Source organism: Halichoerus grypus, chromosome 12, assembly GCF_964656455.1.
Source record: "Halichoerus grypus chromosome 12, mHalGry1.hap1.1, whole genome shotgun sequence".
Taxonomy (NCBI): domain Eukaryota; kingdom Metazoa; phylum Chordata; class Mammalia; order Carnivora; family Phocidae; genus Halichoerus; species Halichoerus grypus.
This window is the reverse complement of record NC_135723.1, coordinates 85282701-85309289: the sequence shown is the minus strand read 5'-3', so window position 1 is coordinate 85309289 and position 26589 is coordinate 85282701. Positions and strand designations below refer to the sequence as shown.

At 41.0% G+C, this 26589-nt stretch overlaps 1 protein-coding gene across 1 annotated transcript in view; it reads left to right on the top strand.

Moving 5' to 3' along the window:
• Positions 1-26589, top strand: part of LOC144379599 (uncharacterized) — a 215937-nt gene that overhangs the window by 123516 nt on the left and 65832 nt on the right. The window contains exon 6 of the mRNA XM_078059574.1: positions 25111-25544. Within this exon, the coding sequence (XP_077915700.1) occupies positions 25382-25544 (163 nt within the window). The 5' untranslated portion in view covers positions 25111-25381. The remainder of the gene's footprint in view (positions 1-25110; positions 25545-26589) is intronic.

Below are 26589 nucleotides of genomic sequence, written 5' to 3'. Positions count from 1 at the left end.
CAGATGCGGCCCTGCCTCAGAGGCAACCGACTTAATTTCTCAGAGTCTTCATCTGTAAAACATGGATAGTATTAGTCTTTACCTTTGTGGGATTCTTGGGAGGATCAAATGAGTTAATGACATGTAAATGAGTCAATGAGAACACTTTCAGGTGCATAATAAGCACTCAGCATGTGTTAGCTATTACTGTATTATATGGCCCCACTTAATTTTTTTAAATAATTTCGTCCTCTCTCCATAACCTCTGACTAGGGAGAATAGACACTAAACTGACGAATGAGTGAATAATGATTTGCATGGTATCTTTACAGTTGTTGATTAGTAATGTAAATGCATCTTGCTTTATGGGTCAGTTTCCAAGATGAGGCCATGTAGGCACAGCGCCGGTTAAATTAAATCCGCACATGTATCCTCCCACCTCGTTTCAAACATGATCTTTAATCTTCTTTCCTAATAAACCATTTTCTTCCCTGGGAATCACAGAAAGGATTATGTTTTACATCATGAAAAAGTACACATAACACACACACATAAAAGAAACAACTGTTTTATAAAATAGTAGTTACACTAAGTGTGAGAAACTCTTGTTTTCTATTTTATTCCGTTCTGTTTCGTTTTTATAAAAATGCTGCTTGCAATGCATCGAATTTATTGTACAACTCACCCTACAGTTTGAAAAACACTGCAGTAAGGTCAGTTTGACTTTTGTCCAGAACCAAATGGGAGGGCATACCTTTGATTGTAACCAGTATTCCCTTCCTTTTCTTTCCGTACTTGCCCAGTAATGGAACGGGAATTTACCAGCTTTAGACACACACAGTCACACTTGTGCTTACACTCACATTCAAAAATGCAATCCCATCTATTTAGTAAGGCCAAAGTTTGTGTTGTGATCTAAAAGGCCTTTAAATATTACTGTATTTCAGATTTACTTTTAGCACATTTGTGATGTTAAGAATGCATGTAACTCAGGGCACTTGCCTGGTTTGGTCTGTGGAGTGTGCAACTCTTGATCTCAGGTCGTGAGTTTGAGCCCCACATTGGGCGTAGAGCTTACTTAAGAAAAATTGCATGGAGCTCATATCCTTCGAAGATAGGGTCCAATAATCATTTTCAGGAAATAGTTTAAGGTTAGGTATGATAATAGTAACCAATTTTTCAGTTCGTGATAACCTAACTTCTATTCCATCCCACCCCTCCCCAATTAAATAAGGAGTTAAGTGTCCCACAGAAAAATGAATTGTTAGAACAGAGAGTTGTTATACTGTGCTGTCTATAGGCTCGGTTTGTTCCTTTTGGCGGCACTGTGTGTTTGGGAGCCTACTGCTTAGAGCTATTCAGGCGCTGTGACCATGAAGCTAAGCACATACCACTCACTACCCCATGCTGAGCCTTGACTCTGTTCTCATCGACTGAGTCACCAGCCAGGCCAAATAAATTGCTTCTTTTGAAAGATTGACAAACAAATTCTTACCAGGTTTACCACACAAAGCCTTCTCACATTATAAACACTTGCTTCGCACACATTCTGGTCACCCTTATGACCAGTTGCACGGTGCCTATGGTCGGCCTCCCCCGCTCCATCCCAGGCTCTCCTGGCTCAGCTAAGAGGTCTGATCCAACACTTTTCCGTCTTACTTGGTGGAACTCTATTAAATCCTCTTCTTTGCCCACCCCCTTTTTCAGGTTTTGGTCTTCGTGAATTCCACCCATACATATTACCACTTTTTTTCTATATTTCAAGTAAATCTCTCTTTTTCTAAGCTTTTTTCCTTTCTTCCCTCTGTTCAATTTTGGAGAGCCCCCCAGTGATGCTAGTCACAGCTTTAAGCTCAAGGGTAGGGATATAATCATTTTCAAAGGAAAAGAATGTAGTGTATTTGGAAGTAAAATAAGGCATAATAACCAATGTCGTCAACTTTTGAGTAATCACAAGGTCATCCTCTCCTGATTAAATTTTTTTACACATTTGCACACAGAAAAATAAAAATCATTCTTAGTTCTATTAGTTTATTCCTTATATAATTACTAGTATTGCAACACAGTTACAATATACATTTCATGTCAGGTACATAGTACTACAGATACATCGTAAGTGAAATAAGTTTCTGTGGCTTGACCTGGCTACCCTCACTAGCAACATCATTCCTCAGGGAAAAGTAGCTTCAGTTCTAAACCACCAACATAGATACATATGGGGGACATAACCAGGTGTTTGAGGACTATTTGCAGTCCTTATTTCTCTTAACCATGCTTTTGGTTCCTGGAAAGAGGTTGACTATTTTAAAGTCATCTAAGTACTACTAGAGTGCTCCCATAATTATTTTTAACAATAAATTAAAATGAAAATCATGGGAGAATTCACAGTATTTTGAAATGAGAAATATGGTTAATCATGAATTTTGAAACTACAGGTCACTTTTATCCCTTCTGTATATGTGAATGTTTATGACAGTGTCTTGGACATAGAGTTTGCTACTTTTACGCTATGTTAATTCTGAGGGACAGAACATTGGGGCCTTTCCCTGATTCAAGTTGGTGGTTCCAGGTGACTCAGGACAGCTCCTTCACTCTGGCCGTTGTCTTGCAAGAACACTGGAAATGTGATGTCTTTGCCTGAGGAGACATGTTAACCTTTTTAAATATAACTGGGGAACAGCAGGCAGAAAATACTTAGAAAGAAAAGGCTGTTCTACATTTTCCTGTTAGAAGAATATTAGAGGCATTGGCTCTTCATGAAGGCATTTCAGTCTTTCTTTTGTGTGCTGATCTGGTATTACATTTTTTAAAATAACGATTACCTGGCAACACATTAAATTCATTCCTCATATTAAACCTCAAGGGAATTTTTTTTTTTTTTTTTGGTTTGCGTTTTCATATATAGTCTGAAACTTACGGTACCATGTGTAGCAAGCTAAGGGCCACTGATGAAAGTACGGTCACAGCAGGGGATCTTGTATGTCCCAGTGATGTGCCTACTCATTTAAAATGCATTATCCTGACAAAATTTTGTGTTTATAAAATGACCTTGGGGGCTCCTGGGTGGCTCAGTCGGTTAGGTGTCCAACTCTTGATTTTGGCTCAGGTCATGATCTCGGGGTGGTGGGATCGACCCTCCTGTTGGGCTTCATGCTGGGCGTGGAGCCTGCTTGAGATTCTCTCTCTCCCTCTCCCTTTTCCCTCCACTTCCCCCCCCCCCCCAAGAAAAAAGACGTTGAACTTGCAAATATGCTAAGGATATCGTTGCCAAAGAGCTACAAATAGAAACTGTAATTTTTGTGTTAGGATCCACATTAGCCAGATACAAAATAGGATTCCCAAGTTTAATGTAGTGTAAGCAGCATTTGATATATGACTTGACATTTAAGAAATTTTTATGTATGCCCAACTTTGAGACACAAAGGCATGCATAGAATAAAGTATGAGTTTTAAAAAGTCTCCAAGCCCAGATATGAGAAGGGATGAGGTATGAGAAGGGATATGAGAAGGTATGAGAAGGGATAAAATAGAGCCCTTGGGGGGCTCCTGGGTGGCTCAGTTGGTTGAGGGTCTGACTCTTGGTTTCGGTTCAGGTCATGATCTCAGGGTCAAGGATTGGGCCCCGACTCATGGTCTGCACTTGGCACAAAGTCTGCTTGTCCCTCTCCCTCTGCTCCTTCCTCCGCTTTCTCTCTCTCTCCCCACCCCCCCCAGATAAATAAATAAAAAATCTTTTAAAACAATAGAGCCCTTGGGGCTTGGCACTGTCGCCTCAGTAACCACCTTGGGGGGTGATGAGTAAGTGGGCCCAAATAAACCCCCAAGGAGGGACTTTCCCCCTCTAGTCCGTCACATCAACTAAGGATACTCCACTTTCATCTGGTGCCCATACTGGACTTTCTCCTAAGATTTCATTTGGGGGAAAAAAATTGGTTCCAGTGCTAACGTATAGTTTGAGAACTGCTGTCCTGACAGATCCAAATTCTCCTGTCAGACAAAATACTTGGAACACCAGATACACTCTACATCGGCTCATGGTAAAAAGTTAGATACACTCTACATCGGCTCATGGTAAAAAGTTGAAGGTATGAAGTCAGTTTCCTTACTGGCAGATGTCAGAGTGCCTAGTTGTCCTGAAACACCGAGGGGAGAACTGGAGAGCTTATTTCTAAATGTGCTGGTTGGGGTCCCTCTATCCAGAAAATTTCCTTAGAAACTTTATGTGTATTTGAGGAGAAGGTAAAATCCTTTTTATTAAAGTGAAACGTAATTTCCATACTTGCTGATGATGTTCAAAAAACATTTATTTTACTGTTCATGTTATAATGATGGGGTTTCCCCCCAGCACTTTGGACTGAAGTAATTTAGTCAAAGTAGAGAACAGGTGATTGGAAATTACTGTAAATATTCTGGAAGGTTCCACAATGTTAGGTTGGATAAAGAAGGTACCACAAACAAGAACTATGGAAAGATGGCATCATTTCAAATACATTTCTCAGTTTCTTTTTTAAAAAATCTTTTATGTGGGGGTGCCTGGGTGGCTCAGTCAGTTGAGCGGCCGACTCTTGATTTCGGCTTAGAGCATGATCTTAGGTTGTGGGATCGAGCCCCATGTCGGGCTCCCGATGCTCAGCGAGGAGTCTGCTTGAGTTGTTCTCCCTCTCTGCCTCTCCAACCCACATGCACGAGCATGTGCTCTCTCTCTCACCAAAAAAATAAATAAATATTTTTAAAAAATCCTTTATGTGCAGGGGATGATGGGGGTGGAGGTGGGCACAGGAGGCCAATGTGAAGTCCAGCTTAGGGAATGCATTGCTGGCGTGTCCCTGCTATTAGATGTAGACTCCTGAACATGTGTGTTTGTACACTTCTGAAGAAGTTATTTTTTGGTGAGACTTCTGAGGCAAACAAACTGATAGAAAGTTCTTGATCTGGTACCTGGAACACAGTAAGCAGTCAGTAAACATGAGTGTCCTCTCTCCTTCATTTTCTTCCTCTTGTTTTTAGCAGTGTATTTTTTTTTCCAGTGGCAGCATCTTTTAATGTAATGTTCATTTCAGCCTCAAGTACTGCATTTTTCAGGTTCGGCAGCTCGAGCTTTTCTCTTTTAACGGAGTGATAGAGAGGTGGTGGGGGTCGGGGGACAGGTCAGGTGAACCCAGACTGGCTCTCCTTTCCCCGGGGAGTTAAAGCCACAAATTGTTCTGAGGAGGCTTTAGTGTTCTTACTCCTTCTGACTTCAACAGTAATCAAAGACAAAATAACTGAATAAGAAAGGAAAGTGACAGCAACTATAATCAACTATTCAGTTCCATTGACAGGAAGAGTAGTCCTCAAACTTCAAAGTATATAAGATTAACCTAGAATCCAGTTAACATGCAGATTCCTGAGCTCTACCCCAGAGGTTCTTTTTTTTTTTTTAAAGATTTATTTATTTATTAGAGGGGGGGCAGGGAGGGGCAGAGGGTGAGAGACGAGTCCAAGCAGACTTTCCGCTGAGTGCGGAGCCTGACACGGGGCTCGGTCTCAGGACCCTGAAATCATGACCTGAGCCAAAATCAAGAGTCAGATGCTCAACCGACTGAGCCACCCAGGCACCCCTACCCCAGAGATTCTAAGTCCAATCTCAGGTCATTCTAATGCACACGGTCCACGGACTACGTGCTGAAAACCCCTAATTCTAGAAAGATGGGTTTATATCATTGCTCTATTATTCTTGGTTTTAATTTCTTATAATTTCTTGGTTGATCATAATTAGTGTAGCACAAAGATTAAATTTCTTAAGAGAATTTTCACTACTTCTTGGCCATTTTGAACCTCCAAACCATGGCTCAGAATTCTTGACTTAAAAATAATGTGCACCATGCCTATACCTATGTATGACTCGTAGGCAGTCCTATAACACGAAGAACATTGGCAGTGATTTGAGATTGATTTGTAAATTGCCAATGTTGACATAATAATTTTTTCTTTCATCGGCATTGCCTAGTGAAGGAGTCTCACCGTGGTTTGTTCTCCCCGTGGTTTCCGTAGTGTTAGAGAGAATGCTACTGAAAAACGAACCCTTTCTAGTTTTGACTCAGTTAGGAGCTGTGTGTCTGTAGTCTTTCTGAGATAGGATATAAGAGAGGCATGCCCTGGAGGGGGCAAATCAGACTTCCACACGCGCTCCCTTCTTGCAGCCAATAGCTGGCTCAGAACGTGGATATTACGAGGTGCGGTTTCATTCATCAAGGGGATTTTCAGGCTCCAGCAGCAAATGCTTTGCGTTTTGGGTGATTGCTTGGCTTTGGGCTTAGCGTTGACTCCACCATAGAAACAAGTAAGTGCATCTGGCTGTTAGAAGAATTAATGATGATTCAGGTAAGGATAAATTGGAGAAATCATTCCTTTCTTTCCTTTGGGTAGATTTGAGATTTTAGAAGAATTAGTCCTCTCTTTGAGAAGAGCTCAGAAATACTCGTCTTAAGTTTTTCCCCCTCTGAATTGCTTTATAGTGTTACTCAGTATATCATCCTTTTAATGTGAAAGCCACCCTTTTCAAAATGTAGTTTCATTTTCAGATCTTAAAGTGAGGATTCCGTTTTTCTTTCCGTGCATGAAATTTTTTTAAATGAAATAACTATAGTTGCTAAGATACTAATTACACAAGCTTCCTGGTTTAGAGCTGAAGTCTTATATTTTTAGGAAGTAGCTTTAAAAGTTGGGCAGGGGGAGATCAGTTTGCATTTGGTTTATGAAACAATGATGTTATATGTGTGTCAGACTTTTCCCTGTACTAAAGGCCAAATTTTGAGATCCGCTGCTTAATCTGTTCTGACATGAGATTCCTCCCCCCACCCCGCCTTTCCTCTCTCCATGTTTTGTGGTGGTGGGATCCGCTCAGCTTCTTTGCTCAGGCATGTGGTTTAGTCTGTGTACATTCAGTGCAGTGGCATTTTTCTTGAAAAAGTGACTAAGGCTTCTTGGATGAATTCTCTCTTTGAAAGAGGTGGTAGAATTGCATCAGAAAAGCATTTACAGTAAATGGCTCTCCCCCTTCCTTTCCTGTAATGACCACATGTGAAAGAACGCATTAATTCTTGTTTTGAGGAAATGAGAATTGTAGAGTTCTATGAAAAACTCCCTTTTTATTATTAATTAACCAGATTTGAATGTTAAAAATTCTAAAATCCGAATCACTTTGTGCCGTGTAAATAAATGTCACAAAGATACAGTTTGTCACTCTATATATAGTCTATGTGGAGTAACCAATTATCTTGAATTCAAGAAAAGGAAATAATGACTATGGCTCTAGTTAATGGCATACGCCTAACCTAAATTAATTTCTTCATAGTCATTTTCCAAAGTAAATTAATATATTTCTTAAATATATTGCTGATTTGTCCTTCAGGATTTGATTCTCATTGTGATAGAACATGAAAGCTAGAAGCAGTCTCCCATAGCTTATCTAGCCTGGGGTTCTGAGAAACAGGAACAGTACTGCCCCCTAGGGGACATAGTAGGAATGAGATGGTGTTTGGTTCTACAGTGAAGGGCTTTTTTTTTTTTTTTTTAATGAGTGGGAGTCAAAGATTTTAGATGTTCCATGGTGCATAAGACAGAAGGAATTGTCCTGTGTGCCACATGACTTTCAACTTCCATTTTGAATATAAAAATCAGTTTATAATTACCTGAGCCTAGACCTAACTCCATTTTACATAAGAACACAAGATAACTTTTGCATACTTTTAATGTACACAAAATATACTCATTTTCATCCTGTTGTACACCCATACTGCTCCTATTTTGTTTTCCAGTACTTTTAAGATGGAAGGCTTCTGATTTGGCTCCTCGTAATCCAAGCTTATTCCTTATAAGTAAGTTATAAGCATCTTGTTTCATTACAAAGTTAATTGAACCTAAAAATTATTTATGTATTGAATATGCAGTATTTTATTATAAATTGGCTTTCTTTTACTTTCTTCTTTATATTACATTTAGAGTATTATATTGATGTTTTAAAAGTAATATGTATCCTAGTTACTATTTACCAATGAATTTTATTTCAGAATAGTAAATAGGGCATTACAGAGTTTTTGGTTCTAAAAGCAGGGCTTTGGGACTAGTGGGGTTTTGAACCAATATTCCATTCCCTCTCTCTACTTTCAGGAAGGACAGTATGCAAGTCACGCAGATGGGAGGGATGTTTATCTTCTCTGTGAAGTTCTCTAGAGAAGATTGCACACGTACCCCATTAATATGTTTTAGTATCTTGAAGTCTTCAGATGAAGCTAGTTCTTCGTTAGTAATAACTTTCCAGGAGTCTTCATTATGTCACTGTGAAAATACGACCTTTGGTTTCCCTCTTACTGTAGGAAAGGACAGACAGGTATTGAGAGAAGCTCACAAGTCATCCTAGCAGAGGAGTTAAAAACAGACTCAGGTGTTCTTGAACCATGGGTCTCAGTTTTCCTGTCTCCTTACCATGGACATGTTCTATGCCTGCAATGTTAACTTCTGACTGTGCTGTGAATACAGCCCATCTTAGGTAAGGTATTGTCAGTGTGGTAGAATTAAATCATTGCAATCACAGCTGTGAGGTCACGGTATCCAGGCGCATGCCTATGCTGTTTGCTCAGACTTTGTGGGGCCATGATTTTAATTTGGTAGGTCTTTCTCTTGGATTGTTATTTCTTGTGGTATTTTGTTGTGTTGTTTTTCTTGTTAAACGGATGTAATTATTGCTTCTTAAATATTTCTAGGGACACTAACAAAAGTTGTTTTTAAAGTATCTTTGCTCCCTTGAACTTTCTGTTTCTTCCAGGGTCCTTCTGTTGTTTATCTTAGTTTTCCGTTTCCACACTGCGGGCTTTCTTTAGCTGTATTTCTGTTTTTGCCGCTTCATTCGTGTAAAGCTGAGGTGACATGAAGGCTCACTGGGGCTCTGTGCATGTGGGTGCACCTTGCCACGGGCAGCCTCCCATCTGGTGGCATCGAGCCCACCCTCGTGTTGGGATACCACCAAGTGGCTGGGTGCAGAGGGCCTGACTTTGGGGTTCTCAGAACCACACTAACTGTTAGTCCTCACCAGACATTTTTTTAGTTTCTTTAGAGAATTAATTTTTAATTTTTAGTTTTTGCCTAGGGGCCTATCAGTTTTGTTTCTGATAAAGACAGGAGTTAACGCATGGAAGGAACAATTGTTGATACTGGACTTTTCCTTTCTGCCATTCTTGTCATTTCTGTCCCACACTGTACTTGCTTTTTCTCAGTCTAGAGCCTCTTTGGGGTTTCACTGGGGAAGTCAGTTATCCCCCTCCTTAGCAACAACCCTCTTAGAGAACTTTTGGGGCTGTAAGCTGCCTCTCCTCAGCTTTACCAGTCAGTACTTCTGGCTTCCAGACATTTGTTGAAATCTCTCAGACCCCTGGTTGGTAGTGTTTTTATTGTTGTGGGTGTATATTCTTTTTTTTAATAACTGCAGTGGTCTCTTTCATGTGCCCTGACCACCACCATTTTGAAATGGCGTCTTAGCTTAGGTTACTGTAACAAAGTGCCATAGACTGGGTGGTTTACAGACAACAGAAACGTATTCCTCCTTACCGTTCTGGAGGCTAGTTCATAGACAGCTGTCTTCTTGCTGTGTCCTCATGTGGTGGAAGGGGCAAGGGAGCTCTGGAGTCTCCTTTATAAGCACACTCACCCCATTCTTCAGGGCTTCACCCTCATGGCCTAATCACGTCCCAGAGGCCCCACCTCCTCATACCATCAGATTAGTATTTCAACTTACAGATTTTGGGGTGGACACAAACATTCAGTCCCTAATAAATGGGCAGTTCTTGGATTTGTTGATTTGTCAGAAGTATATCTGAAGAATTAAATCAGCCCGGGGAAAGATGTGATGGGGGCACAAGAACTGCATGGGTATTGGGGGTTTGGGGAGGCTAATCCCGAAAAATTTGGCCGGGAAGGAACAATGAGCTGATGTTATTACACCGATAACGCTTTCCTGCCATGGAGGCAATCACCATTAATCACAGAGTCCTCTCAGGCTCTTCTAGCTTTGTTGCTAGAAGAAAAGATGCATCTTGTAAAACATCCAACTTGGTCATTAAAAAAAATCTATAGAAGTAGTGGTAGTTGTTCCTGATCTTAAGACAAGTATAAATTGTGTGGGTATGCTTACTTTTAAATTTCTTCTCTGCCCTTTGGCATAAGAGTTCCGGAAAGAACCTCCTATTACTTCATTTCTAGAGCTTATATTCCTTAGGGGATAGACCCTCACACTACTTCTCTCCTTTCTTGAAAGAAGCATCTCATATTCTTCCTTCTCATTCCCTTCGTGGAAAAAAAGTTCCAAATTCTTATTGATCATTCCTTTCTTGTATTTGTTGTGTAGTTTCTGAAAATGCATAGTAGATGCAGATGGAAAAAATTAGATGTTAGCTAATTAGTCCTTTAACTTTCCTGACACAAGTGGTATCCATTTGTGTCTTAGAAGAAACTCTGAATTGATATTTCCAATCTTATCATTCCCTCATTTTACTTGGAAAAAAATAGCCATTTTCTTGTGAAAAATCCCTGGAGATCTTCCCCAGAGGTCTTCCATAGTTAGGGACCCCAACATAACTGAACCTAAAGCAGAATCTTCTCAGGCCTGTCTGATCTCTGTATAGTACCAGGAGCCCCAAATCTATCTCTAGAATTTGCAAAGTAGTACAGTTGGATATTAATTATTCTGTGTGTAGTGGCATAGAGGCAACTGAAGATTATAAAGGTCCTCTGGTGTTTGACTTCTGTTTCCTTTAAGGTGTTTACCAGCTTAGAGCCTTTTGGACAGTTCTGAATCCAAGAGCAGGCCCTCTGAGGCCATGCCCCTGGAAGCAGATACAGAGCATACTGATAGGTCCTGAGCTCCCAGGCAAGCAGGACATGCTTGTAGTTTTATTTCTGGTATTGGCTAGAACAAGTATCATCAGCCTGTTCTAGGTACCTTCCTTCCCCAATTCACTTTCTTCCATCTATCCCCTATAACCTGCTGGAGGTGAGGAATGTGTTGAATACAGGTTATCAGTTGTATATTGAAAACTGATGAGCCTGAAAAGGACAATCTGTGAGCTTTTAGAACACTCTTGCACTGGTTCTGGAATCTGGAATACTGATTGACTGTTACTGTTGGATGAGAGGAAACTCAGCAAGTTCCTTCTTTTCATCTGGAGACAATACCTTGTATAGGTGATCCCAAAGAAATGAGACAGCCGTGAGAGTTGTCAAGCTGGTGGTCTGTTACTGAAAGTAGTTCAGATACGGTTTCCCTTTGGTGGGGCCAAGGGGTGCAAATCAAAACACATTCTTCAGGAGGACTTGGGGGTAAGATGACATTTAGGGAGGCCTATCTGCCCTCCCTCCCCCTTTTTTTGAGTGAGAGAGGGAAGTGGTGGTAGAGCAGAGGGAGAGGGGGAGAGAGAGAACCTTAAGCAGGCTCCATGCTGAGTGTGGAGCCCGACACAGGGCTCAATTTCATGACCCCGAGATCATGACCTCAGCTGAAATCAACAGTTGGACGCTTAACTGACTGCGCCAAACAGGTGCCCCCGGCCCTCCTTTTTAATAGATGTAAAATTTACATGTGGTGAAACAACTATGTCAGATACACTCACGTAACCAAACCACAGTGAACATATAGAACATTTCCACCATCCAGGTTCTCTCATGCCCCCATCCAGGCACTCTTCATCCCCATTGGCAAATGCTTTCTGATTTCTGTCACTATAGAATTCTTTTTTCCTGTATTTTTTTTTTAAGATTCTATTTATTTACTTGAGAGAAAGAGAGCAAGTGAGAGAGAGAGGGCATGAGCAGGGGGAGGGGCAGAGGGAGAGGGAGAAGCAGACTCCCCACCAAGCAGGGAGCCCGACGTGGGGCTCGATCCCAGAACCCCAGGACCATGACATGAGCTGAAGGCAGACACCTAACCGACTGAGCCACCCAGGCGCCCCCACTTTTTTCCTGTTCTTGACCATCATATAGATGGGATCATAGAGCATGTACTCTTTCAAGTTTGGCCTCTCACCCCAGTTCTGTGTTGTGTATGAGTGTTCATTCTTCCTTTACTGCTGGGTGGCATTCTGTTACATGAATAGACCCAGTTTGTCACTCCATTTTCCTCTTGACAGACATTTGAGTTGCTTTCATCTTTTTGGCTGTTATGGGTGTTAAGCTGCTGTGAGTGCATTCTCTCTCACTCACATCCTGTTTGAGATTTAGGCTTAATTGCTGGGCCGTACCAGATGTGTATGTTTATTTTCACGAGAAACTTCCAAGCAGTTTTCCAAAGTAATTGTACCATTTTAAGCCCCAGCCAGAAGTAGATGAGCGTTTCAGGTGCTCCAATTCCTTCTCAGCATTTGTATGTTGTTGGTTTTTCTGATTTTAGCCTTTCTTCTGGGTATGAAGTGATTTCTCATTGTGATTTTTAATTTATATTTCCTTGATGACTAACATGTTCTTATTGGACATTTGTAGATCTTCCTTTTTGGAGTATCTGTTTCATATTTTACCCATTTTTAATTTTTGAGGGGGTCATTTTTATACTCACTGTTTGTCTTATTGTTACTGATTCATAAGAGGTTTATATATATGGCGACCTTTGTATCTACATAGATACAGATATCTCAGAAAATTGTGATGCAGATGTATTCTTCCAGTCTGTGGCTTACCTTTCATTTTCTTAAAAATGTCTTTTGATGAGCAGAAGATTTTTTTTTTTTAAGATTTATCTATTTAAGAAAGAGAGAGAGCGAGAGCATGGGGGAGGGGCAGAGGGAGAGAAGCAGACTCCCTGCTGAGCAGGGAGCCCAATGCAGGGCTTGATCCCAGGACCCTGAGATCCTGACCTGAGCCAAAACCAAGAGTCGGATGCTTAACCAACTGAGCTGCCCAAGTAGCTACCCAAGCTGCCCCTGATGAGCAGATGATTTTAATTCTGAAGTCACATAATTAACCAAAGTTTCCCCCTATATTATCAGTACTTATTGTCTTCTAAGTAATCTGCCTTCCCAAGGTTGTGAAGATATCCTGCTGTGTTTTCTTGTAGAGACCTTATATTTTAAACTTTTGTGCTTTGGTCTATGAACCATCACAGATTAATTTTTGTGTATTGGGTAAGGTAGAGGTGAAGGTTCATTTTTTTTTTTCATGTTTCCCCAGTTGTTCTAGTATGATTTGTTGAGAAGAAATTTCCTTTACTCATTGAATTGTTTTAGCACCTTTGTTGAAGTCAGTTGTCCATATATGTGTTGGTCTATTTCAGAGGAAACTGAAGAATGTTTGTTTAGACCACACGTGGCATGCACTTAAGTCTAGGAAATGAGTTCATATTGGTCAACTTTAATAAGCGTCAAGTGGCTGGCCGTCTTGGACTTCTATTTAATGGAACATTTGCGTCAAAATGTCAAAATGACAGATGCTATATGGGGGCCATTTTTTTTGCTTGCTAACCCAGCTGAGGCTGAAGTTCCAGCGTTCCCACATTAAATATAGTGCTCTTATCGGCAAAGAAATAATACCATCAAATGTGTGAGATCCAGCCTCAGCCTGCAGGCAACTTCACAGAGAACTAAACAGTAATCGTTCTTATTTGAAAACTGGATATGCATGGATTCAACATGACTGATTTGGAACTCATTATAATTAAGTGTGGGTCAGACTAAAAAATATTACTTTAAAAAAAAAAAATTTTATTAGAGAGAGAGTGAGAGCATGAGCCGGGGGAGGAGCAGAAGGAGAGGGAGAAGCAGATTCCCCACTGAGCAGGGAACCCGATGTGGGGCTCGATCCCAGGACTCTGGAGTCATGACCTGAGCTGAAGGCAGATGCTTAACCGACTGAGCCACCCAGGTGCCCCTAAAAAATATTACTCTTAAAAAGGAAATTTTTCATAATGTAAAGAAGCTTGTGAAGAAAAATTTGTTTTAATAAGTTGTGCACATTGTATGCAAAAATAGATATGCTGACTTGAAACAAATCTTGCGTATGAGTAGAATCTCTACTTGGAAAGGTTTTTGGTAAACAGTTTTACATAGTATTTTTGCTTGAATATAGTAAAAAACTATTTTCTTTTAAAAGATTCCTTAATTTGAAAACCAAAGGATGAATAGGAAACATACCAGTTATTCTATTAGAAAGGTAAAATAAATGGTGATAATCTCTTTTTGACACCCTGAATTTTACAATTTTAACTTCGTGTTTTTATGGTATGGCACTGTAGTGCAGTGGTTGAGCACAGGACTCTGATGCTGGCCTGTCCGGGTTGGGACACCAGCTCTCCTAGTCCCTAACAGGCAAAGGACTTACACCTCTGTGCTTTGCCCTAAAACCCGGAGAAAAAGAGTGTTTGAAGGTTTAGAGCTGTGCTGGGTCACAGTAAGCACTATGTAACTTTTGGCCAGTAGTAACATTGTATTACTTTCATAATAAAAACATACGCAAATAGGAAATTTTTTTAGAGAGAAAAACCAGAAAGCAAAAGTATATTACACTATCCTATGATTCAGGTGTCTCGCTATTCACAGGAGACTTCCTGGTTGGTTGAATTGGTCAGATTTTACTTTTAATTCCCATTCTCCCGCAAAAGAGTGTAGAACTAAAGGATTTTCTTTTGAGCTCCGTGGGAGATATATGCCCGAAAATACAAGAGGCACTTCATGCTAATTACTAGAATTGCTTTTGTCTCTGTAAAAAGATTTTACAAGGAAAGATATTCTTAAATTTTAAGCTCATGTCTTCCTCTCCTGCTTTGCTTAGTTAACTCAAGTAAAAAAATCCACTCACTCGAAATACCTACCACCTTCTCTAGCCTGTGTTTGGACTTGTACAGTTGTACTCAGCTCCTGGCCCATTTTTGCTTTCTCTAGCGATTTCCTGGCCAGAGCCGGAACTAGAGCTGAGTCTGGGAGAAGTGGCTGCAACAGGCCTTTTTGCCCACTCGTCTTCTCCACGCGACTTTGGAAGGAGGGAAGTGTCTGACCCTCACTATAATCCTGTGTGCACATACCCAAAAGCAAAATCCAGGTCAGGCCAAACGCGAAGGTTGCTAATGCACTGTCGATGATGTAATTCCAGGTGAAATAAGATGTTTTGGTTACTCATACAAACCAGGTTTGCCCATAGAATGAAGTATGAGCTTTCTACACATTGTCACAGGATGGCCATCATAATCTATGTGAAGTATTTGTCTTTGTCATACATATGTGGTTAAGGCCTGAGGAAAATCGATATTATTACAGCTGACTTACTGGATCTGACAATATTGAAGATGAGACTTCTCATGAGGTCTGCTCAAAGTCTTTGAGTTTTTGTTTATGTTCTCGGTGTTGTTTGGTAAATGCCACGGGTGCACAGAGTACCTATGCACAAAGCCTGATTTGACATATGGGAGAAAGGCATTCTACGAAGTCACCTTTCCTCCCTGCCATCCCAGCCCTCTCTCATCCCCCAGCAGCTCCTGCACACACTACTTGTTTACTCCTTCACCCCACTCCCTTTCCTCCTTGTAGCTGCAATTACGTGTCACAGAGGAAAAAGAAGCTGGAGGCGAGCTCACTCAGGTTCTTGCCCCGTCCATACACTTCATCTGTGCCTGCCTTGTTCTGCTTGTTCAGCCAGCAGAACGTGGAAGAGGAGTCCTTCCTCAGGCCCATGGCCCTGGATCCCAGCCCCAGCCTCCCTCACCTTCTCAGAGATGTTCTCTCTGACTTGATACCTGCCATTTGCTTCTCCTGATGAGGATTTAAACCTATGCATGGCTTACTAACTAAATGTGCGCGCACGCACACATGCACACATACACACACACACACAGACCTTCAGTGTTGCCTTGCCTTTTGGTCCCCCCTCCATTCACTTCTGCCAGGGCCAGACTCCTTGGAAGAATTGCCCATATTTGTTGCCTCCACTTCCTCATTCCTGCCCCCTCCTCGGGCTACTCCAGGCTGGCTTTTGTACCTGTGACCAAACTGATACTCTCTGGCCAAAGCCAGTGGTCGCCTTCCTATCCTGCTGTTGCCACATGGATCGGGTATGTCTGGATTCTTAGCTTCCATGCATGACCTCACAGCAGTGATGTCCTCTCCTCTGGCCTCCTAGACCCTGCCCTGCCCCTTCGGCTTGTTCTCCTCATTCTTCTTTGCAGGTTCTTCCTCTCCATCTCCAAGCTCCATGCTTTGTATTCAGATGCCAACTGGACATTTCCACGTTGATATCTTTTTTTTAATAAAGATTTTATTTATTTACTTGAGAGAGAGAGTGAGCATGATCAGGGGGAGGGGCAGAGGGAGAGGGAGAAGCAGACTCCCTTTGGAGCAGGGAGCCCGATGGGGGGCTTGATCCCAGGACCCTGGGATCATGACCTGAACTGAAGGCAGATGCTTAACCAACTGAGCCACCCAGGCACCTCTCCACTTTGATATGTTGCTAGCACCTCATATCCAGCAGATTCCAAACTGATCCAAGTTACCCAGGCTTGAAACCTGTGACTTACTGACCCTTCTCTCTCCTCCCCTTCCAAATCTACAAAGAAACCAAATCTGGTCTAGCTCTCTGCTTGTTTGCAGTGTGTCCCTGCCGGTTTTCATCACCTACCACAGTTACTGCCTTATTAGCACCCCTCTCCCTGCTGTCGCTAGTCTCCCCCAGCCCGTTCCGCATGCATGCATCTCCCTGACTGCATCCAGAGTGATGCCTCTAAAAAGCATCCACATCGTGTCACTTCTCCACCTGAACTCTTACCCATTTCTGTAATCTCTTGTCCCCAAATCAACTGGGGCCTCTGTGGGGATTGTGTTCTCACCCCATGCATAAAGGAGTCATCAAAGCACTAGAATTCAGGCAGAGACGGAGAAGAGAGTACGTCCCACCCCACACAGCAGAACTTAACGAAAACTCGCACTGGATTTCAGTCCCTCCACCCTCCAAAGTTCCTGATGACAGGCTTCCTACCGCTCCTGATCCTCCACCCTTGCCCCACTCTCCTGTCCTTGCCTCCCAGCCCGAGCCTCTCCCCTCTGTAGTTCTCCTGCTCTGTTTGCCCTACTTCTCTTACTCAGAGCAGCTCCCCTCTTTGCTGAATGTTTTGATCTAAGTTGCATCATTTTCTTGTCTTAGATTGGGTTCTCCTCAAAGCAGATTCTGAATAAGTGCGCAGTGGGGTCTGACCCAGCTGTGGGATAGTTCTGTGACCACTCCCTGCCTCGGTTTTCTTACCTTTAAAATCCTGCTCTGTAAGACTGTAGTGAAAGTTAATCTGTTCATGGAAAGTGCCTAAAACTGTCTGACCCATAGTAGTAATCAATCAAGCTTGCTACAATGACATAATAACGTCTGTTATTGAAAGTGTCACTTCTTATAGATTTCCATTCCTGTAGACCAGATCGGAGCCCCCTCTGTGTGTACCAATAGCCCCCTATGCCTCCTTTAAATCATAATTGCTAGTCTGATGCAGGAAGGGTGAGGACATCCTGCTCACCACCCAGCACCTAGCCCAGTGCCTCGTATACAGTATACAGTATGTACTATGTACTCAATAAATATTTTTTGTTGCTGGAGTGGAGGGGGGTGGAGGGGATGGAGTGGCTGGGTGATGGGCACTGGGGAGGGTATGTGTTGTGGGGAGTGCTGTGTATTGTGTAAGACTGATGAATTACAGACCTGTACCCCTGAAAACAAATAATACATTATATGTTAATAATACTTTAAAAATTAAAAAAAATAAAAAAATATTTTTTGAACAGACTTAATAAAATTACTTACGGAAAGAGCATTCCAATTATGCTATTCTTCTTAGCTTTAATAAAGTACCCTTTAGAAAATAAGACATAACAGGGGCACCTGGTTGGCGCCATCTGACAGTTGGTTTCAGCTCAGGTCATGATCTCAGGGTCATGAGATCGAGCCCTGCATCGGGCTCCACGCTCAGCATGGAGTCGGCTTGGGATTCTCTCTCTCCCTCTCCCTCTGCCCCTCCCTCTCTCTCTCTCTCTCTCTCAAATGAAGAAATAAATCTTTGAAAAAAAAAAAAAGACATAACAAGCAAACCGTAACTGCTCGAGGGGTTTGTCTTTAAATCCAGCATTACTGAGTGAGCCTGGGCAAGCTCTCTGGGTGTCTGGGTCCCTGGAATAGCTTTACCTGAGGGCCTTTGTTCAACCCCCAGATTCTTCAGTTCTGTGATAACAGTTTGCAATAAGGATAGAGTACATTTCTAGGATACTCAGAGTTTCCCTCACAGCTGTGTTCTTTCCTGTTAGCTGAGGAGAAGACATCATCATGTTGCTTGGGCTTGCAGGTTCTTTCCTAGTTGTGGGGAATTTTTCAAGCTGGCTATAATGAGAGGGTCTCAAAAAACCACAGAGAGGTCTGGTATGTTCTCTTCAAGTTACACATGATGTCCCTTCTTACTTTCAGTTTTGATCTTCTGTGCTGCTGAGCTGACTTCTGTGATTATGCTTAAAAATCCACTATCAGAAGTAAGGTCTATTTTACTTTGATACTGTGCCGTTGACATACAAAATCAGAAGCCTTTTTCAGGACTTCTCATTCTAATGACTTTCTTTCTTTCTTTCTTTCTTTCTTTCTTTCTTTCTTTCTTTCTTTCTTTCTTTCTTTCTTTCTTTCATGTGTGTGTGTGTGTGTGTGTGTGTATTAATTGTAAAATACTGTAAAATTCAGTCTTCACCATTTAGAAGTCTACAGGTCGGTGGCGTTGAGTACATTCACATTGTTGAACGGCTGTCACCACCATCCATCTCCAGAGCCCTCTGATCTTGCAAGACTGAAGCGCCATATGCATTAAACACCAACTCCTCCTTTCCCCTCCCCCCAACCCCCGTCTCTGTGGATTGACCACTCTAGGTACCTCATATAAATGGATTCATACAGTATTTGTCCTTTTGTGACTGGTTTATTTCACTTAGCATAACAGCCTCACGGTTCAACCTTGTTGAAGCGTGTGTCAGAATTTCCTTACTTTGGGGGGCTGAATAATGCTCCTTTGTATTTATATACCACAATTTGTTTAGCCATTCATTCAACAGTGGACACTGGGGTAGCTTCCATCTTTTGGCTCTTGTGAATAATGCTGCTATGAACATAGATACACATGTATCTCTTCAAGACCCTTTAAATTATTTTGGATCTAATGATTTTTTGAACCTTCGGTCTTGATGTTTCTGTTGTTTTTGTGGACTCCTGCCTTCCTCTTTTGGCCACTTACTACCCCTCTCCCATTGACCTTCTTCACTATTTTCCTAATAACGTCCTGCTGTTGAGATCCTCATGCTTCAGTATGACCCTCACAGAGCTGTTACAGGGAGAAAACAGCTTGACAGCTAAGGAGTGGGCTTTGTTTCCACCTCCTACACACTCACCAACGCCTGTTTTCTGAAGGGTGTACCACTGGTTCTTAAATTGAAAAAGATAAAAATCCCTTAGGAACAGGACAGATTTTGGTGATTATAGACCTTCTGTATTTTGAAATTTAACTGTTAATAGTAACATCTTCTTGATCTATCAGTCCTATAATAATGATATATTTATTGTCCTGAAAAGAATATATGACAATGGTAGAAAACATGTAAAGTATGGAAAAAATATCACACACAGTAGTACTGCTGAAAGGCAACCCTTTTTAACATCTTGTTGCATATTCTTCTTGTCTTTTTAATGTGAGTTTTTGCATATTTTAAGATCATATTGTTTTGTATTTCTTTTTTGCACTTAATAAAGTATAAGCATTCTCAGGGCACCTGGGTGGCTCAGTCGGTTAAGCGTCCAACTCTTGGTTTTGGCTTAGGTCATGATCTCTGGGTCGTTGGATCGGGCTGCATACTTAGCATGGAGTCTGCTTGAGATCCTCTCTCCCTCTCTCTCTATCCCTCTGCCCCTCCCCCCCCATGCACATGCTCTCTTGCTCTCAAATAAATAAATAAATCTTAAAAAAAAAGTATAAGCATTCTCTTGTTAAAAAGGTCTTTGCAAATATTTTAATTATCTTATATGGCTGAAAAATATTTATAGGATGTTCATTAGTTTAAGTAACATTTTCCCAATTATAAAAACAAAGTTTGTTTTTTTTTTAAGATTTTATTTATTTGAGAGAGATAGAGTACAAGTGAGGAGAGAGGCAGAGGGAGAGGGAGAAGCAGACTTCCCGCTGAGCAGGGAGCCCAACATGGGGCTCGATCCCAGGACCCTGGGATCATGACCTGAGCCAAAGGCAGCCGCTTAACGGACTGAGCCACCCAAGTGCCCCCAAAACAAGGTTTGTTTCAGAAAACGTCATATCTCAATATCTCAATATTATAAAGAAGTAATGAAAAATCTAAATTCTCTGCCCCCTTTTCAGCTTTTCAAATTATTCTTTTCCAGTATCTTTTTGAGATCAGCTTTTGTACTCCCCATTTGTCTGTGCCTCCCTCCCTCTCCCCTTTCCTTTCTTACTTAGCAGCACTGATACCATACTCATCACACACACCTTTATATGCAGCATTTTCACCTAACATCGTATCTTGTTATTAAGTATTCTCCATTAAACACTTAGTCTTATGCTCCCCTCCACTTTTGGATATTTAATAGCAATTTTAGGTCATTGTAAGTATGTCCTTGTACAGTTATCTTTCTGTGTATCTGTGATTGTTTCTTGAGGTTGTATTTATAGACCTGTTATGAGTCAGAACAGTTTTAAGGCTTATAAAAAGATACTGTTGGTTTCCTGAACTGATGGGCTCATCTCACTCCACTAGGTTACTCTTTTTGTTGTCCATCTTTGTGAATTTGATGGCTGAAAAAAAATCTTGATGTTTGCTAGTGAAACTCAACACTTTTTCATGTTAATTGGCCTTGTATATTTTGGAGTGCCTAGTCTGTTAATATCTTGTACCTTACACATTGATAAATGATAGAAGGTTTACTACCCTTTCGGAAGTATTCCATTTCTTCTTTACCTCTCACTTGAGCTGCTGTTTGGACACACAGGACATGTGTTGTACAGGACAGTGTAGTCAGCTTGATTCCCATTATGTAGCCTTTTGTTACTTTTTTCATTAATTCCTTTCCTATCTCTAAGTCAGAAATGTTTCCTTCTGATTGTATTCTCTCCCCCCCACACCCCTGTTTACATTTAACTCTTTAATCTTCACAGAATTAATTTTGGTGAAGGTTATAAAGTAGGAGCTAATTTTAGTTTTTCTAGAATATTCTCTTATTCACATGTGTCCAAAATCCCAGTGAAGCTGAGATGTGAACCCCAAACACGTGCTTTTTCTTATTCTAGTGTCTTGATTTTCCCACTGGAAAAAAGATGAGGAGGCTGTGATATATGTGTGGAAGGGAGGAGCCAGGAAGAGGAGCTGGTACCAGCTCTCAGAGCTTTACCCCTCAGCCCAGGATTTGCCCTGTCTCCTCCTAGCTCAGGAAGTATGATGCTCAGCACAGGCTGGTGGAGGACCGAGATAGCAGTAACAAGGGTCAGGGGGCCTGTGAGTTAGGGACTGAGTGGTCCCGAGTGAGCCCCTTCCAGTCTTGACCCTACTTCAGTTCTTCACCACTGAGATAAGCAACCAGGGCTCTGCTCATTGGAGACTTACTTGAACCTCGGGTTATAGATGGAAGGCAGCACATAGTGAAAAAGAACGCTAGCCTAGGAAAGTCAGAAATCTTGGGTCCAGTTTCCGCGGCCAGTTTGTGCCACATAAGAAAGTCTCTTAACTTCTCTGATTTCCTGACTTATTGGGAATTGGGGAGTTGAAATGTATATTCCCTGAGGTTTATTCTCAATAAGCCATGGTCTAGGCAAGTGGCAGAGCTAGTCTGTGCTGTGAATTTGTTGGGGGATATTTCTTGGTAACCAATTCTTCTTTCCTTAATTCAGCCAACCACTATGATAGCAAGTTCAGTAAGGTGATCCCCATGTCATTTAATACTCTGCCTTGGAGAATTTGTGCTTCTTACTTTTCCTAACTGTTCCTAATCTGCCTCAAGCTTCCCTTCTGGAAGACTTCTGTTTTTCCTAATAATTTCTTCTTTTGCCCAGCTACCCCTTATGTTTAAGAATTAAAGAAATCAACGTGAGCTAGTAATCAAGAAGTACCCAGACCTTGTCCTGTCATTTGCCCAGAGCTGTGGTATACATTTTTCTAAAAAGCTGAAATAGAAATGTGAAAAGCATTTTGAAAATTGTGAAACATTCAAGTGATACAAGTAATATCTAAGAGATACAAATACCTACTCTGAACCATGTTGTTTATTATGGGCATTAATAATTTACTTGTTAAAGTATCAGTAACAGAAGTTGCATTGAAAAACAGACAACCACAGACCAAACCTCTCCAATTTCAAATATCTTTACATTAACATACTCTATTTTAGAGAAGTAGCACAGAGGATAGGTCGTAGGTAGTTTTTGTATAACAGTAAGTCATCTATCCGTCAACCCATCACAGTCATGAATGTTTTAACATTCATCTCCTACTTTTTGATTTCCAGAGCAAGTGAACATGGTCTGATGTCTGCGGCATAATTTATTTAACACAAAGGATAATTCAGATAGTGTTTAATGATGATCTTTTACTAGTTTAGATCTGCAGATAAAAATATCAATGCATTGACATTTTCCTCTTGAGAACGTATTTGCTGTAATAAAATACAGTGACCACTGAAATCTGTAGAACTTGGGTGGAGCTGGATAAATCTAAATAATTTTCTTCTTTGTGCTCCAGGAACACACAGCACTATACATTAAATAAAGCATAAGTATTTATACATAGCTGCAACTGATGTTTTGTTTGATTACAATTATGTATTGCCTGATCTTCAAATAACGTTGAAATATCACCCTTAAAATAAACCTTGGATGGATATGATCTTCACAGAAGCTGTTCCTTTATTAATTAAACTTTCACTTCTTACTGCGAATTGCTTTGATCTCCTAATATTTTTTAAAAATGTCCTGAGGGCTTATTTCCAAGGCTTCCAAACAAATTATTGTTTCTCAAAAGCCATAATATATTCACGATTCAATGAATCCGAAAGACAGTATTTTTAAAACCCTGTTATAAGCTTATTTTTCTTAGTGTGCTCGTCTGCTGCATAATTTTCTTTGCTGTGGGTCACATGATTCCTCCCGTCTGTAACACACGCACTTAAAATTTTTACTTCCTGATTGAGCCATCAAGATTACGTAAAATGTAAATCAGTCTAAATACCTAAAAGCAGGAATTTTAAGGGGAAAAAAATGCTGTTTTCTTTTTCTGTTTCATTATTGACATCTAAAAAATCGGAGTGAGTGTGTGCCTGCCTATTTGTACTTGGAAACAAGAGACAGTTAGGGATTTTTTTGTCCCCTCCCTTTCAGACTGAATCAGACTTTGCTTTCATTATAAAAATAATATAGCAACTAGATAGACCATGGGAGTGGTAGAGTTGCAGGACTGAAATCAAAATGGTTCCGATGACTGAGAGAGCTGTTCATTTACTTATTACTCTTTTCATGATCTGAATGAAGAGTGCAGCATCTCTCAGAAGGTAACGAACGATCTGATATTTCAGAATTGTAAATGGCCATTTAGCCTTTCTGCTGCCTCTTGTAAATGAAAGTAATTTCTCGCAGCCTGGATGACACTTGTTTTATCATGGATCTTAAAATCCTTCACATTTTCTCAAAGCAGTTTTGAAGTTGTCATAGTAACAGCATGACATTTGGAGGCGCTTTTAAGTAGTCCTTTAGCTAGAGTTAATTAATTTTATTAACTCTGGATGTTTTTCTTTTCTGCTTCTCTCTGACAAACAAGGGCCATAATTGCTCAAATATGTATTTTTCGTGTTCCTTATTTCTTGGTGACTGGAGTTTGAGGACTTGGTGTTTTGTTAAGTTGTTTCAGGAAAAGAACAAGAATATAATTATTATGATTGATTTCAGGTAGGTTAAACTTGGGTGTTTAGTTACTTCTCTGTAAAATTGCACTGCCATTGTAGGACCAGAATTTAGTTTTATTTGAAGAGGTGGATTATGGGAGATGTTCCCCTAAAATTTAATGGTGACTTACTCCAGGGATTAACAACTATCCTTTGGTTTGATTCGGATATATCTAGAATAAGAGTTGAGGACCATGGAAGGGAATGTGTCACACTTACAGGAGAAAATGATTTCCTTCAAAATGCAGCCCTCAGATATGACACCAAGAGCATATTCCATAAAATTTAAAAAAAAAATGGAATAATATGACTTTGTCAAGATTTAAAATGCAGTACTCTTTGAAACTCTAAAATTTAGCAAAATTAATTATCCTCTAGGAAAGCTTGTGGGAATTTTCTGTTGGGAGACAGTAGGTTGGGATCTTCTATTCATAAAGCTCTGTGGCAGAAATTCTTGCCAATATGGTGATTGGTGAGAGAGGAAACTCTTTTCTTGGGCAGGCAGAGGGTCAGAAGGAAGAATGATCCGTGCTAGGTCCTGGATGCTGGGACTTTAAAAAGTATCAGATGTTCGATGCTTTTGTTTTTTTATAAAAGTGACCAGAGAAGGACACTTACGAAAGATCTCATGTGAGTTCCGGGGGTTTAATGCTAAGGCCAGTATCCTTACTGTTCTGGGGAGGGTCTGTTCAACCAGGGGATGATGGGAGACCATCAGGGTCGCCCCATGTGCAGCCAACAGCAGTAAAGGTGCTAATGCATGTCCGGTGATGTCAGGAGTTACGAGTCGGCGGTTTCAAAACACTGCAGTAAACAAGGTCAAAGTGTCCCGTTTTGCTGGAAGGAGGTTTGTTTTTATGAGCTGGACAGTACGTGGATGAAGTAATTTTTCAAAACAAACCGAATTTATATGCTTTCTGTTTGTTTGTTTTACTTTTGGGGTTTTAAAAAATTAAGCAGATGAGATTAAGGGTTACATTTTTAAGCAGAATTATACTTTTCCCCTGTTTTTATTTTCTGTTGGTTTTCTATTGTTTTCACAGAGGAAATGAAAATAATCCTGTTCTAGGGATTTTTAAATGCAATTTTAAAGAGCAAGATGTGACCCAGTACACAGTAACTGCCAATCCCAATCACGAGTAAAATATTCCTTGTAACTGTGTACCTTTCACTCTTCTTCAGACAGGCGTTTGAGTACCAGAAAGTTAATGGCGCAGAATACTGCTGACTGCGTGGTTCTCGTCTCCGTGCATTTTCCAACCTTGAACCTGAGCATGCTCGAGGCTGGAGACTCTGGACGCTCATCTGAGCAGTTATCTGCTGATGGCCTGGTTCCTGAGGTAACAAGTGGGTGTCCCGGGCGTGTGTCTGCTCACAACAGCAGTGATGCCACGTGGTGCCCAGAGGTCGCCGCCATCTGTGCTGGGGACTCCTGGTCCTCGGGGCTTCTGAGATGAACTGTGAACTCGGGGCGTCCTGCGAAGTGCAGGCATTTTGGAGTGCCACAGCAGATCTGGATGTAAGCATAAACACAGCTTTCAAAGTGAAAGCAGGGGCCCCGAGGAAGGAATTACCCTCATCTCATTCCCGACCTGCTCACTGTGCTGGAAAACAAAGTAAGTTTTGTTTGTTTCTTTGTTAGCCAATCGCTCCTACGTGTTTTCTCTTGCTAACATTATATTAGACACTCAGTATCTGGCAAATGCCCGGGTTTTTTCCCCTTCATTGGGAAGTAGGATATGAAGTTTGTTAAATAGCTAATTGCTTCTTTTATCTTTTCTGTCTCTCTTCCTGTACCTAGTGCCGTGCTGGCTTGCTTGTTGGAGATAGCAAGAGATTGAAATTTATTATCAATTAGAAAACAAAAAGTTCTTTTTTTTTTTTTTTAAACAGTCCAAGAACTTTGCCACTAATTAAGTGACAATGACACAGGCAAAGCTTTCTCCATGGTGCAGCCAGGAGCACATCGAGCAAAACAGCCCCAGCTCACTGTCCTTATTTCCGTTGGGAAGCAGAAAGGGTGCATGTACGAGACACACGTGAAAACGGAGAGTCCCCCTGGGGGAACTGCAGACACTGGGCAGGAATGGTGCCTGGACAAGAGGCTGTAATTTAAAAACCTGTCAGGAAATGGAAAGGGTCTGAGGAATACAAATTATTTAATGATGTTGAAAAAAAACAAAACAAAACCAGACTTCTTGTAAGAATGGGATAACAATGTATAAAGACCTAAAGTTGTCAACAGAAACTGAAGTTTTCCTTCATGTTAGAAAGGGTCATGATTTATAGAAAATTTGGGGCTTTCAGAAAGTACTTCAGAGGCATCATCACCTCTGCAGAAGACTTTAGGACACCAGCCGAATTCTGACATTTGACCCCTCTCTTCCATTTTTGTTTGTTTGCGTTTTACCTGATCCTAGCTCCGGAGCGGTTGCGTGGCTCAGTGCATTTTTAATCCCAAGTTCTGTGGTTTTGAAAATGCAGTACAAATGGAAATGCAGAGTAGTTTGCAGTTTGTAACTAGATTATCCTTCCTTATAAAATGGACTGTTTTTACTGTAGAGTTTTCTTGACTTTTCTCAACTCAAACAGTAACACTTAGAAGGTAAAGGGGGCAATGGAACTATGTATGGTGTTGCACCAGAAACAGAGATTTCTAAA